Genomic DNA, 15,664 nt, shown 5'->3' on the forward strand with positions numbered 1-15,664 from the left:
CAACCAATGACTAATGATCAAGTCATAGTTATAGATTTCTGGAAACCTCACCTTTTAATTTCACCAGGTACCACACAGGAACTTTGTGGAGTAACAGTAAGTCAGACCTTCCAGGTAAGCACACATTTGTTGGAGGAATTTCTTTTCTATAAAGGTTTTGTTTAAAAACCCTCAATCGTGACTTTCAAAGTCTCTGCTGCTTCTCAGCCTACACACCAAACACCCCATTTAAGTATTGAGGTGATTTTTCTTCTTTTAAACATATTATTTTTGATCAATATGTATGTCAGAGATGAAGAAGAGAAACACTAAAGCTCAGCATGGAGCTGCCGAAATATTTAACACTGAGTTTAACTGATTCAAAAAATATTTCCTTTTCATATATATGTCACAGACAATTAAAAATATACTTAAAATCAATGGCTGTATTCTCTGGTTTCTTAACAGTGTAACACAACTCAATCACATTGTGCATTACACTGTCACACAGTGGCATGTGCAGCACAGCAGAACTGTATAAATATTCAGCATTTGCAGAGTGTTTTGTCTGACCTAGTGACTGTTAGAGGTAGGTGCTACTTCCTAAGTTAGAAGTTTTCTAAATATTTTCCATTTTGTTTGAAGTTACATTCATTAGTGCCAGTTAAATTTTGGCTCAACACTAGTTGTACGTACTCTTCTGTGAGGGCACTGACTGAAGAGAACAGAGCAGCAGATGGAATAGGAAGACATTTTCATTCTTACTCATTTTATTATTTTGACCATAAGGGCTTAAAGGAAAACAGCCAAATCCAGGGATACACTGCACTACATAGTTCTAATCACAAGGATGGGAAAAACGTGTTGGCAATCCCCTTCTCCCCATATCTACCTGAACCCCAGTAGCAATGCAAGGCAAGAAATGGGAATTAATGAGCAGCACCTGAAAACAGCCATTCAACAGCCCTCCTCATGCTTTGCCAAGCTACTGTCATCTTCATCAATTTGGCAATAACACTTCAGTCAGTGAAGACATTTGTTCAACTCAGACTTACAAGTCTAAGGCATTAGAATTGTTTTATGAACTCTGGTGGGGCAGCAATCTTGGCTCCATCAGTGCACCCCTCATCATCTCCAAGGTGGCTTTACCAATTCCCAACTTTTAAAAGCTGACTATAAACCATTTTAGCCTGACCAAACACATCTGATTTCTACAGGCAACTCATCCTGGGGACCAAGTATGCAATGGGAAATGGCTGCTCTGTTCTTGTTCAGTGCTAACCCTCAGAAGGCAGTCAGGCCTGAGAAATGCAAGACTATGGAAATGAGGCACTAAATTATACTCAGCTATTTAAAATGCTAGAAGCCCACCACACATATCAAATGTATTTATTACCCTGGTAATAACCTTTCTGGTATTGAAAATTAATAACTGAACCAGAAGTTTCAGCTATGTGAGAAGAGCTGTCATTAAAGCCAGGTGATAAACCATAGGGGCACACTGCTGTAAATCCCATTTCTACAGCTCCTCAGGAGCAATTTAATAGAAGACACACAGGCATTTCCATCCAGCCTGTGCTTCCTACAGTTAGTGTGCTCTTTTTGAGTCCCCTTTAGCTAATATTTAGTGGTAGATGCTCATAATGATAATATAGTAAATCTTTAAAGGCTATTTTACAGTTGTCAAAGTCAGCCAGCCACAACTTGCAGCATGGCAGCCTTGGGTTTCTGAGGAAGACACATGTCTACATGCAACTCAGCAGCTGTCAGACTATGGAATAGGCCTACTAAGACAGACAGGCAGGACAGCAGCCTCTGCCTTCCACTGCAGAAGGCAGTATGAACACACATTCACATTCCAACCAGCATAGGCCCAGCATGAGCCCTTGCAGAAATGACTCAAAACTGCTCTTTTCCTGTAAGCCTCTATTTTTGTGCAGATAATGGCAAAAATGGTCTTGATGGCTTCTTCAGTGTTCTGTGTATTGGTGTATTTATTTACTAGACAATGCAAGACACCAAAGAGCAGATCTCTGAACTAGAGGGGCTGGAGGTGAGCTAGGATAACATGTAAAAATAAACTTCTTTGGATTTCAAAGACAAGGCAGAAGATCTTCTAATGTATTTCAGTAGACATCTAACAACATAAAGGGAAGAAAAAGTAAAGTGGGGGGAAAAAATCTGCTATAACAGAGAGCAACTGCTGTCAGGGACAGCCCCCACAAACAGAGCAAAGCTGCCAGAAGGGTTAAGAGAGATGGAGAATCTATCACAGGTAAGGGACTTGAAGGTTTGGCTCACAAAACTTAGAGGAAGAAAGGCTGAAAAGGGGTATGACCATTACCTATAAACACACGGGGATAGGAGAGGATAGAAAAAACCCAAACATAGGTACAATTTCATCATGAACAGGCTGGAAAAAGACCCCCAAGAAAATTTGCACTGAAGTCCTGGAATACCTCCAATAGCAGAAATTCAAGGAAGACAATCCAAAACCGATCTTATGGCAGAGCCTGACAGTGCTGTGAAGGAGCCAGGGGACTGCAGAAGTCTTCAGCTCCCATATCACTTCTACCAGAGAACGTAAGACTATTCTGCTGGGATACTTGAACGTGCAACAGCAATTCCATTATAAATCAGACATCTGATGTTTGAAAGGCTGAGCTCCAAACAAATTCCATTCAAGATGAAACTCTGTGGCTTAAGCCAGCCTTCTCTATATTTGATTTAGCTGCTTATAAATTCAAGAAATTAATCGTTTGGGTGATTTCAGAGTTTCTACTCACATGTAACCAAAAAGCAAATATATTTTAGGGGAAAAAAAACCCAAAGCCTCATACAGACACAATAGATCTGTGCTACTCCATTATGCAGCCACAATCTTCCAAGCCAAGGATATTCAGACCGAGAAATAACTGCAACAGACTTTGCAATGCAGTTGGGTGCACCAACACAAGTTGGGTGCTACAGAAGTGAAAAGTGGTCAAGCTACTTACATAGAATAAACAGGACAAGCTACAGTTTCAGCTCCCACTGTTAGCTAAACAATACTTCTCAGAAATTACCTTGAAACTTAGCACATGTCAGCATACCTCCTGTAAAGCATGAAAATGTATTACTGGGGGCCAAATTCTACATAATTATGAACAAGGCATTTGGTAACTCCCTGTCCTGGCTCTGGCCAGGCCAGAGTCAACTGCCCCAAGCAGCCAGCCCAGGTGAGCTGAGTTAGCAGGGTTGGTTTCCACACCACCTGACATCACTCCCCATAAAAAGGGCTGGTCAGGGAGGGATGCTCTTGGGTGCCTCCAGGGCAGTCTGAGTGTGGCCAGGGCATCAGGTCAGTCCTTGCACTGTGCAGTATTCTGTTACCATCAGACCAATAAGGCACTCTGTGTTATCACTGGGCCTAAGTGAAATTTGCTGCAGGCTGTTATTATTCCCCCTTCACAGTGATTTTGTCAGTAAACTGTCCTATCCCATCCCTTGGAGGCTCTGTTTGTTTCTCCTCTGGTTGAGGCTGAGATTGGGGCTGAACCACCACACTGCCTCAAGTGGGACAATTATCTCCCCATTGCTGCCATAAATCCGACTACCTAAATATTCAGTAGAGAAATTAAGGTTGAAGTTATGCATAGAGAGTTTAAGACCACATTTTGTGTTTGTTTTGTTTATTAAAGCTGCGGGTGGGTTAGAGAAAGCCAAGGCCAATCAGTTGATGTATCTGCTCCCTGAACAGCCAGCCTGGGAGATAAACAAAATGTGGACAAAACAGATGGATAAAACGAGCAAAACATGTAGCCTGCTGTCCATCACGTACAGGCACTGTCAGGATGCCAGAAGAGAGAAGCAGCTTCTACAAAGAAAACAAAATTCTCTTCAAGGAAACAGGTTTGAGTCTAAATGACAAAACAACTTGTACGTTATAGGAGGGATTTAGGTGGAAAAAAATTTGATTGAGAGATTACCCAACCAGCTCATTCATTTACCAGTGCAAGATGCATACAGAAGAATACAGAGAATATTGGCATGCCTAATGCTTGTGCAGACAACTCTCACTACAGTGATGAATAAAGAGTCTGAAATTGCAGAACAGGCTTTTATTGGGCTGGAAGAAAAGAGAAAGTAGCCATCAGCTATTGAAGTTTACTGCTGTTTCCTTAAGACAGACAAATTCAATCTCCTGAAAGTGTGAAAAAAACCTAAGAGGAACCTATGAATATATTCCACTTAGCTAGAATCACTAGCTTAATTGGGGCCTTTTGGAAGGAAGCACAACATGTGATGCAAGTACTGCAAACCACAGCTACAAAATTTTCTCCCTACAACCAGCTCCTAACAGCACTGGTAAAAATAATCTGCACCTCAAAGTCATCCCTAGCACTTCTGTCCTAGGTCTGCTCCAACCCAATGGTTACATCACAATTTTTTAAAAGAGAAGCAACCAAAAGCTGGTCTCAGTTATATCAGTGACTGCAAATTGCACCCTGCATTACTTTCTTATTCCACAGGGCAGCTCCATCAGTCACCACCACATTTTCTAAAGTTTAAGCTGCTCCCACATACATGACAAGAAAGGGCACAGGACCTTACACCAAGGCTGTGAGCACTGACAGACATCACACTTGCTTCAGACTGACTTTTTCCAGGAAATATTTTCAAGGCAAGGAATACTTCTCTGGTTGACTTTTATGTCAGATGTTTCAGGCCACAGACTTCAAGGCACACTTTCCACATACAGGCTCTAGCACTAACAGAACTTAACACATCAAAATCTAAATTCTTCTGTCTGTCTTGGATGCCCCATGACTCTAGACTCAGTAATCTTGATATCCTGAAGACATTAATTGCAGGTATTGGGGGGGGGGGGGGGGCGGTTTTGTTTGTTTTTTATTTGAGTGTTTGGTTGGGGGTTTGAGCTATTTAATTCTTCCACTGTTAGTTTATATTCTGCTATGCTGCACTGAACCTTTGGCCTCCATTAAATTTGGAAATAAACTCAGTACCAATTCTGAATCCTTTATCCACTGAGAAACGCAAAGTACTAAGCTATGAGCTTACAGGTAGAAGCCTATACAGTTCAAAAGAGTCAGGACACTTCTATTCTAAAACAAACAAAACAAGTTATTAAAAGAGGATATTATATCCCCATTGAGGAACACTCACTAAAAAAGTCTCCAATCCCTTATAAGCAAAATATAACATTAAGCATTTCTCAAGAGCTGTGGATCAACTAACAGTGACCCACCAACCACTTGGACACAGCTCCTGCTAGACCTGTGTAGGAGAGCAGTACCCTACCTGGAAATGCAGGTTTGATGAAACCAACTCTTGTAGGTGCAGGTCAATTTAATCAATGTTTCTGACGAGATTCCTGAGTAGCCATGCACACAATTTATTAATTCTAGCAGAACTAAAGTACAGAAAATAATAATTAAAAAAGGAATGGACTGACCTATGAGTCTAAAACTCACTCTCCTATTAGGTTCATCCCTGAAGGATTTTCACAAGCACCAGTTTTCAAACACATTTGACTAATTGTTTAATACAAAATGACTTTAAAGTGATCTAATAATAACAGGAAACATTTGCATCCCAGCTGCCTCCTCCTTACCTTGTCAACGTGTGGGTGCCAGTATTCATCGTGTGTTGTCTTGGCTTCTGTGCTGTTTATTCTCGAGAAGAAGGTTGGCTTAGTCAGGTACATGGAAGCAGAGTGGATACCAAATGCCTGAGCAATCCTTTGTTGAACTCTCTGTCTCACATCACTGCAAAGAACAGAGCAGGCTAAGTGACACACACCTCTCAGGCTCCTTCTGTACTGTCCTTTGTTCCCTGTTATTACTCCTTTAGAGCCAAGCTTCTCCCTCAGCTAATAAATCACAGGGAACACATGCCCATATTTTCTCTTTTATTTTGCTTAAAATAAGAGATCTACCACATCAAAAAGAGGCAGTCTCAGCATTTTGGGCTGGGGGTTGTTTTGGTTTTTTTTTTAATTCTCAGAATATCAAACCCTCCTATTTCATGCCTAGGTTTTAAAGTCTGTGTAAGCAAGGAACATGGTAACACAATGGGATTAAATGAAAACATTAGTATTTCAGGTGTAATCCTCTATGCTTCTTAAAAATCTTTATCTCCTTCTCTCCCAATGGTAACACATTCTTAGCCATGGTGTTAATCTTCCTTTTCTTCCTCAAGTGCTTCAGAAGCAGCACACAAACAAGATACTCTGGGTAAACACACTTCTGAAGTTGTGTGGAATTCTATTAGTAGTTTTGCATCTGTTCTCCACTGGGTAGTACTGAACTTCAGCATAACTTTATTTTGCAGCATGCATTTCTCTAGGGAACTTAAACAGGGACTAAAAAGAGAGAGAACTAAAACCAGACCTACAGTGTTAGGTTGTGAAAGTCACCTCTTAGAAAAAAAACAACCTAATTTCCACAATTACTAAAAAAATCCTGAGTACTCATGCTGTTCACATCCTGTCCCTCACCAAAAGTAAAAATAAAATACATAGAGATGATTTTTAACCTGTCTCACATTAGATTTGTAGGGGTCTCAGCTTAGGGGTCAATTCAAACTGTTTTACACGTGAAATACCAAGCCATAAAATGAAGTTCAAGCTGAGATTTCCAGGTATTTACATGACTGCATGAACTGAGGTTTCAAGTTAAGAGCTACATAGCGGTAGAGTTTGCAAAGTCATCATCAGGAAAGGATCTACAGGTCCTTCTGCTCATGCCAGTGGGAGCCTCATCTTTCCTATCTGTTTTCTGTCCAAGAAGCAGGACTTCAGCAGAATCTGCCTTATGTTTCCCAAAAAGCATTAAATGTAATTGCTCACTTCACTCCAGCATGGATAGAGGACAGCTGAGGGCAGCTTGCACTCTGAGCAACCCAAGGCAAGAAGGAATAGCCTAACCCACAAACTCTAAAGCAGCATATTCCCTGGCTGACACTGGGTGGCCAGTTGCATCAGCCAGCTGGAATATCTACTCTGAAGCAGTTAGGCCACAGTCTTGACATAGCTTTACATCTCCAGTAGTTGTACTGCTTTCAAAGCAGTACTGCTTCCTCTTTCAGGCTGATTCCTCTTCCACTTTTAAAAGCTTTCTACTAAGATCTAAGCAGAAGACAAAGCTCTGCTCAACTCTTCCTGATAGGCAAAACCAGCCACCCCATGTCTACCCTGCTTGGGCCAGCCAATGGATTACTGAAAGCAAAGGAAAATAAACTCAATGGTTTAAGTACACTGCAAAGAGAAAATAAGCATGTTTTTCAGAAGATAAATTTGTTTTCCCTGTTTATAAATGAAATAGGCAGGAAGGTTGTGAATAAGGAAGCAGAGTGGGAAGCAGTTGAGGTGACAGATCTAAAAGCATGAGTGTAGGCACTATTCTGGCCTCACAGAAGCAGCTGCCTTGAGCTGACCCAGGTAGCTGGTTTGGGGGTGTGTAAGCATACTGCTGGTTTCTTATTTCTCTCTGTGCTACTAGCCTCAAATATTACTTTTAATTACAGTAGCTTCAAGTGCATGAGGTGACAACAGGTGCCATCCTTGTATTTCCTCAGTTGACTTGTGTTGGTCTGTCTTTTGCTTCCGTGGGAGCTCTCATCCCACACAGCAGAGCATCCCTCAAACACTTCAAACACTTAAGACAATAATGGCATTTGTACCAGGCTTAAGTGAATTTTACATGCATATATGTGGTAAGCTATCAGAAATGCCCACTGATTGCAAGGCATCTCATACCAGTTTACCCTTTGCACTTACAGCTATGCTAACACATAACACAGGCACACAATGATGCTATGTGTCCAAGGAGCAAGTTTCTTCCTTCAAGAACGAACTCAACAGGGAAAGGAATACTGACCATTCACATCAGAGCTCAACGAGAAAGAGTGGTTAATTCACCTATGGTAACTTAAAAATAACAAAGCAAAAGTAACTTTACTTGGTGTATAGGCTGCAAAGTCATAAAGAACGTAAGTCTCATGGGGACAGGATGCTTAATCTTCTAGTCTGCCTTCCATACTTTCAGCCTTATTTGTGAGAACTGGACAACAAGCAAAATGATTTTTTCTAGGGCCTAATCCAGGACATGCTGAAGTCAGTAGGAAATCATTTATTAAGCTCAATGAACTCCTAAGAGTTAATGTAGAGGATGGAGGAGAGTTAAGGTTCAGAATACTGATCGTACTAGAACACACTGCACTGAACTATTGTAACTAATGACAAGGAGACCTTAACTCATTCTCACACCACTAAAAGGTAAAAACATCATTTCAAGTTTGGGGCCAAAGGCAAAGATCACCACGTGCTGCAGGAAATATGTTCTGCAGGGTGCTGTGTGATAATCTTGGTTATCCTTATTCCACAGTCACATTTACCCCACTGCAGGTGTCATCAACGCTGACAAACTTGTCAGTGCAAACATGAACTCTGCTTCGAGCCTCATAGGTATCTCCTGTCCCTCTTTGTGACAGCAAATTAAACACTGCACATGGGAATCAGATGTTTACCTTGCAGAAGGAGCAAAGGCATGGCTTCTTTTAGAGATCATAGTGTTCCCTAGAATTCTATAAAGCACAAGGATCTGTGTACCTTAGCCAATTCTGTGCCCACGCTATGCCCAATGCGGCACGTAGCTGCTTTCAAAAATAATACAAGTCACTTTTTAGCCTATAAAAACCTCCTCTTTTGTACAGCCTGCTTCCCACTGACCTGGCCACTTCAACATTTATCAATATCATGACTGCAAGCTTTTCTTTCCATTCCCTCCCCTGCTATTCCAGATGCAGACTATATATAATCTACTGGCAAAATACTGCATGATAAATGCACTGTACTTCAGGTACAAAATGTACAAGAGCACATGACAAGATAAGCCAAATTTCAGCCTAGAAAATGCTATCAAGGAAGCAAACATTGTGCCCAGAAACTCTGGCTACCTGAGATCTGGTACAGTAAGGGCCATAGTTCCCTCAGCCACTTCTCAAATACACCCAGGAGGAGGAGGAGCAGGAGCCTCCCCTCCCTTCCTGATCCCAGCCCACTCATTCTTCATACATTTTCCTACGTCCCCCCACCATGTATCAACAGCTGTTGGGAGAGCTCTGGTGTACTATAGCTACAAAGAAAATACTTCTTTACACTGGAGAATGTAAGCACTCCTTTTCATAAACACAGCAACTGCTCTGTCATTCGAACTGCTTAGGGGGGAACCCTGGCTCTGACAAGATGCACTAAACAGAGCTCTGCTAGGGCAATAAACACAGGAGTACAGCATCCAGTCAACAATCCAAGTAACAAAGGAATCCTGCCCAGAATTTGTCAGCAGCTGTCCTGGTACATTTGCACTGGATAACATCAAAAGACAGAGGGCAGGCTCAGGGAAAGGCAGAGCAGAACTCACTGGAGAGAGCATATCACCACCTTCTATAAAAGCTGTTACTGAAATCTGGTGTGATGAGGAAGGAAAAGGCCAAAAAAGTAGCTGGAAGTCTAAGGAACACACAACTTAAGAAGGGATGCTCACTAGGTTGTAAAGTTGCCAGCTTAATGTATAAGCAGCAGCATCAAGGACTGAGTAAAAGAAAAGATCTATAAGCTTCTGTAAGATACAAGCTCTGCCAGACCAGCAAAAAAATGCACTGTTAGGAACTGCTGTTAAGTGTGATTGGAGCACAGTGACAGGAACACTCAAAGCTTTACAAAACCACACAGCTTCTTTAGCCCACTTGTCAACATCCCCACACTGCTCCCAGCAAAAAGCACCAAAGGCACTGCACAGCCAGAAAGTTTTGACAGAAATCACACAAGCAGAATGAATAAAGGAAAAAGCATGCTAGCAGCTCTCCCTCTGCTCAATCTGTCTCCACCTGAATAAGTTGCAAGATTTTCTGGACTAATTCTTTGATGGTGCCAATTTCTGCTGAACCCATGAGCCAGGCATTCAGATCTAAAGGTCTCTCTTCTGGTTGAAGATGCATCTATTGGGTGAAAGAAAAGGAATATGCTTGGCAGATGGCAAAAGCATCAGCCTAGAAACCATAATTGACTCTGAAGCAACATAATTTTGACAGAGACAGTTTAGAAACCAGCCCCCTGGCTCAGAATGCCTGCTCAGATTTGTTACTGTTGCAATCAGTAATATTTAGACATGAATTACATTTAGTTATTTCTCTCAAGAGTGGATTTTTAATCTGACCTTGGTAGATATGTGAAAGTAATGAAGATAAATGCTCCCAAGAATAGCATAAAAATCATTCATTAAGGACATTAGGTACTACAATCTCTGTCAGAGCACTACCATTAATAGGAACAGAAGCATTCAATGATGTTTTGTATTAGATTTAAATCCAGCAGACTGAAACATCCACTGTATTGGCACGAAAAAAACCAATGGAATACTGATATTCCCTAGCTGCTGTCTCATCTCACAGTGTAAGGATCAGAAACATTCAATTTTTCAATCATTTCCATTAATTTCTCTTCATGTGAAACAGAAATATGCTTTAGCAAGATACCTCCCTCCATACACTCATTTCTACAGGTTTTTGGACCTTCTACAGAATGAAAGGCAAGACAAAGACTACCTTCAAAATACTCCCCACTATCATGGTGAGGCAGAAACTGTTTTCTTTAGACATTCAGAGTTCAACAGCACTTGAGAAAGGATCTTATTTTTGTGATTTTTGGGGCAGAAGTAACATGTTTTAAGAGTTCATCAATAAAGACAACAGTACCTAGATGTCAAATAGAAACAAGTTTTAAGTGGCTAACATTTTTAAACAAATAAAATCACTCTACTAATAAAACTAATAAACCTATTTGGCTACTTAATCATAGAATCCACCACTAGAGGGAAGTCCTATTCCTTCACGAAGGCAAGAAAAAAGACGAAGAGAGTTAAAACGCTCAAGCCAGGTACATTTTAAATTATGAAAAAGCAACCAAAATGCATAACTACAGATTTATTCTGTCTAGTCAACAAAGAATGCTTGTTCCTAAACTTTGGCCACACACCTTCATGGACACATGGAACTCGTTACGTTTGTTGTCTTCGGTAAGTATATGAACAGGTCTACAGGAAAGCTAAAAGCATCAGATGCCAAAGCTATTACATTATAGCACTATTTCATATTCTGGCTTCTTAGGAGGAAAGTATGCTCTGCTTCTTTGGCCAGAACATTAGTAATTTGAAATCTTTCCAAGCTTTACTGTTTTTAGTGTTTTGCTACACTTCACCCAAGAACCCCAAGCTCCCCATGTAATAACTGGGTAGGACTGTCTTTAACATCTAACACACAACCTCTTGGATAGCATGCATGAAATAGGAGTTAATGCTAATGGATTTTACATCCCAGCTATAACGTTCCAGCAAGCAGCCACAGAAGTCAGACTCTCTGTGCTGGCATCAGCCCATCATGCAGAATGGGAAGTGTGAGGTGCTGCCACCATTCTGGTTACACTTACGCTCTCAATACTGCCCTGAGTTACACTGGTAACGCAGCTAAATTCAAAGCAGCAGATGTTATTTATCAGGCAGTCACCAAAAGGTTCCTTTTGCTTATTTTCCTCAAGGCACCTTAATTCTCAGTGATTACTTTGGCTGCAAATTCAACTGTATGTTTGAATCCAAAGGGAAATCCCCACCCAATCTGTGCTCTGCTAAAAATATAGTTGGGTTTTGTGGTTCAGGCAGCAGTTACTGAAAATCTTTACCGATACAATGCAAAATCCTCTTCTGTGAAGATGTCTTGAATTTTGTCCCCAAAGTACCTGAAAAAAATGAAACAGCAGTCTAAGAGGAGTATTTGAATCAGACTGATCAAGTAGTACCAAAATGCATTCTCACTCCCATCTGTGCTTGGCCCACAATGAAAACACAATACCAAAAGCATTGGTAGGATTTCTTTCAGTGTGATGTTCCCAAAGCACTGCTCAAAGATTCAGTGTTAAGAGATTAGAGGATCAAGACACAGCAGCTGATAATGGAATTCCCCAGGCATGAAGGGAGTCCCCTCCCACACCATGAAATAAGCACATGGATTCAAGTTTTTAAGAATTCAGACTTCTTGATTTCTTCCACTGCTGACGAACTAGACCAGCAGTGGAAAAATACTGTTAGTTACTGGTGCAGAGATAATGGTAGCTTTCAGAGAGCCCAGTTGAACGAAAGATCAGTTTTCATGCCACAGAAGCTCTTTAACTGTTCATGGAAACTGTGGTGAATCTAACTTTTAGAGTTTGTCATTACTAACCCCAGCCCACAGGGCTTAAGAGATCTGAAATGGCAGCGAGCACCAAAGTGTAGGATGACAAGAGAGGCAGCAAGCCACAGGCCCATTTTACCTGTACAGGTTAACAAAATGCTTCCCCAGTGAAAGAGCTCCGGAATGCAAGTCCAGAATTGATGCCTGGGGAAGGAAACAAAAAAAAAAGAGTAGAAAAAAAGAGCATGAAATGGTTTTATCATTACTTAAGTGTGACCTGTAATAACCGTCCCCAGTGGGCTCTCACTTCCCACAGCTTCCCAAGTAAAAATATTAGTTTCTAGCATTTGTGCTTGTAAAGTAAGCATTAGCATTGTCAACCCAAAACTCCTCCTGTTTGCTGTACAGATGCACAAACTATTAACATACAAATAAAGCAGAGGACTGCTATTCCTGAGATGTAGATCTGATAAAGAATTGCCAGAGTCTTCCTCCATGGGCTAGGAGGAAGATACTGTGTTCCTGGATCCCTTCTTCTAGATGTTTCCCTTCCACACAAAGATGACTAATTTTCCAATACTTGTGAAGTGCTCAAATAGCAGCACTAATATTTATCTTGCCCAACATTTGTTATTAAAACTGCTCCTTCACCACGAGTTCCTGTATACTTCTCATATTTAATATGGCCATAAAAGTCTGTTTAAAAGAACAATTATAATTTTAAAGGCTTGACTACAGCCAAACTTTCTTTTTCCCTATTTCTAAACTGCTGCAAAAGAAAACCAAAGAGTGAAAGGTTTTTACATATGAAAAGTCAGTCCATTCCTTTATCCCATTCAAGCCAAACACTTCTGAGCTCCAGACCCAGTCAAAAATCAGCATTCAGATTTGCCAGGATAGAGCACTACCGCTCAGGATTCTAATTTCTCTAAATCAAACAGAATATACTTTTGTATGTCCCTTGCTGTCCACAAAACACGTTTGTTTTGCATCAGCTAAACAGTATTTTAAAATAAAACTCTTTAATAGCAGCCTGTCTTTTTTATACTGGACCTATCAAGTAACAACAGTTAATTAACTTAACCAGCACCAAAGTAATGACATCTTTGATATACAATATCCAGACAACAGCATTAATCTTGGAATTTGGCATTTCTTGATGCACCACATACCATCCACAGTATTAAAACCCAAACAATAATAATACCACTAGGTGAGCTGCCTGGAAAGAATGATAACTTCCACCTTCAACAAGAATTTCTGGGCATGGCTGGAGTAGTGCCCTTTGAAACCACTTTGTATCTTTACCCAAATGGAGACAAGCTGGTGAATGAGCAGCAGCAAATCATGGGCACACAGACGTGTCAGAGCCACAGTGCCAGCTGAGCAGTACAGTCTCACACTCACCCTAGTCCCAAAGCGCTTTTCTCCCTCCTCATGCTGGAGGAAAACACCCACAACAACCTCAGCAAAAGAAAATTCCTGCTGGCTCAAATGCTTTGAGCTCAGAGCCCAATCACAGGAACTCCACCAAAGTCTCCTTTTAAAGAAGAACAATCTCCTTCTAATACAGCTTTTTTAATAATTACTTACCCCTTCAAAAATGTATACAGCAACAAGCTATTCCAGTGAACACAGCATAAGCATTTTGGACTTCCCCTTCCCACAGTTCTACAGAGGACAGTTATGGAAACAAATAATTTCACACCCATACAAAAGCAGCTTTCCTAATACGATTTACTCCAGCTTCAGAAGCAAAATATTTTCATTAATTGGTTTCTGGTTCTGTACAAGAATCTACGCTACAGCTAGAAGTAGTAAAACTGCTCCCTCATAGCTTCAAAATTATGCTTGCAAGCACGCTAAAGTAGATTTTCAGGAGAAATAGCAGGACATCTGAAAAGAGGAATTTAATTTAAAATCAATTTGCCTCAAATACTTTCAACATGCTTCCCAAACGGACACACTTCTCAGTCTTTGAGCTCCAGATGATTACGGTTGGGAAGACCCAAAATGACCAAATGAATCAATAAATGACACATCAAGAACTGTAGGTAGTCATAGCTGAAAAGCTGACAGCTACAATACAAAGCCTCGAAGAGTCTGATGAAGACAGCTGAAAAGGGAATCCAAAAGAGAAAGAATGTTCTTCAGGGTTATTTCCGACAAAGCAAAACAACTTAATGCCAGACAGGCAGGGACTTGATTACACACAAGCACAGAGCTATTTGTTTAACAGCTACCTTGGAAAGAAACTGAAACACATTTATTTTGGCCTCTGCCATTTCAGAACAGTAAAGTTTTCAGCATCATTTCCTTCACTGAGAATACCTTGGTGGAGGCCTGCGGTGACAGCTGAACTCAATGCAACAGTATCTGATAGAGGGTGGGCCTGCAACTCGGGTCAGCCTTCCCACAATGAAAGCTCAAAGTTCATCAAAAATACAGCAGGCACACCATAAACACATGAAAATACACACCTATTTCTGAGAGACTGTTTACCAGAACAGAACATGGAAGCTCCCACCGTTCCTCAGGATATGGACAAAAGGCTCAATGATCCCAACTCACAAGGCCGGGACAGGCCCTGCCTTCGGCCCTCACTGAAAGGGACTGCCAGCCATTAAGACATCCTCACTCCTACACTACTGCCACCTTCCTCACCCACCCCTCAAAAGGTTTCAAGTGATATTTTTTAAAAAAATGGGAGAAACACTGCCCAGAAGACAAAAATGAAAACCTTGCCCCTCTTGCAGCCAGGAATGCTCACACACTTGAGGTGAGAAGAGGGAAGAGTAATGGTGGTTCTACATGGCCACCATCAACTTGCTGTCACTGCAGGCAATCTTACACAGACTCAAAACACAGCCAGCATTACATACTCTTCCCCACTTGAACCTTGACATTACAGGGACCAAGGCTACATTCTTAAGGGCATGCCTCTTAAAGTCTCGTTTAACTGTGAGACAAGTGAAATCTATCTAATTTATACATTGATTACTGGTGGTCCGAGTTATTACTGTGCGAATTAGATGCAGTATCTGGCTATGGTGTCCAGTACACCAGTTTACACTAGATACAGATCCAAAACTACCACTTCCTCTCCAGCTTCCTAGAGTTAAGCCCTGCTCATCACACCACAACACAGCTGTAAGTGGAAAAACTCTGCCAAGTATGTCTTTCACTCCTCACAAGTACACATTTCGTAAGTGCTATCAGGAGACTGATTATGAAGAAAACCACATGGCCTGTAGTAGAAGCATGAGATGGGACAAGCACTATGGAGAGGCTTTACCCTCTCCCTGGGAAACACAGAGCTGACAGTGTTTTCAGGACTTTGTTGTGGACAGGAAGGCTGAAAGCAGAACAAGGAAGGATCAGGCCTACAAAACCACAGTTCTGTGCAAGGGTCAGCAGGCCCACAACAAAGCCCTTGTTTGGCATCACTGTTACACAGGTT

General features: G+C 41.2%; 1 protein-coding gene across 1 annotated transcript in view; it reads right to left on the reverse strand.

The window, feature by feature from the left end:
* Window positions 1-15,664, reverse strand: part of OGFOD3 (2-oxoglutarate and iron dependent oxygenase domain containing 3) — a gene marked incomplete at its 5' end in the record, with an annotated part of 39,652 nt that overhangs the window by 14,597 nt on the left and 9,391 nt on the right. Inside the window, 3 exons of the mRNA XM_084273463.1 lie at window positions 5,594-5,747; window positions 11,714-11,770; window positions 12,344-12,408. Coding sequence (XP_084129589.1) covers window positions 5,594-5,747; window positions 11,714-11,770; window positions 12,344-12,408 — 276 coding nt within the window. The remainder of the gene's footprint in view (window positions 1-5,593; window positions 5,748-11,713; window positions 11,771-12,343; window positions 12,409-15,664) is intronic.

Source organism: Gallinula chloropus, assembly GCF_964237585.1.
Source record: "Gallinula chloropus genome assembly, chromosome: 20".
In the NCBI taxonomy this organism is placed as follows: domain Eukaryota; kingdom Metazoa; phylum Chordata; class Aves; order Gruiformes; family Rallidae; genus Gallinula; species Gallinula chloropus.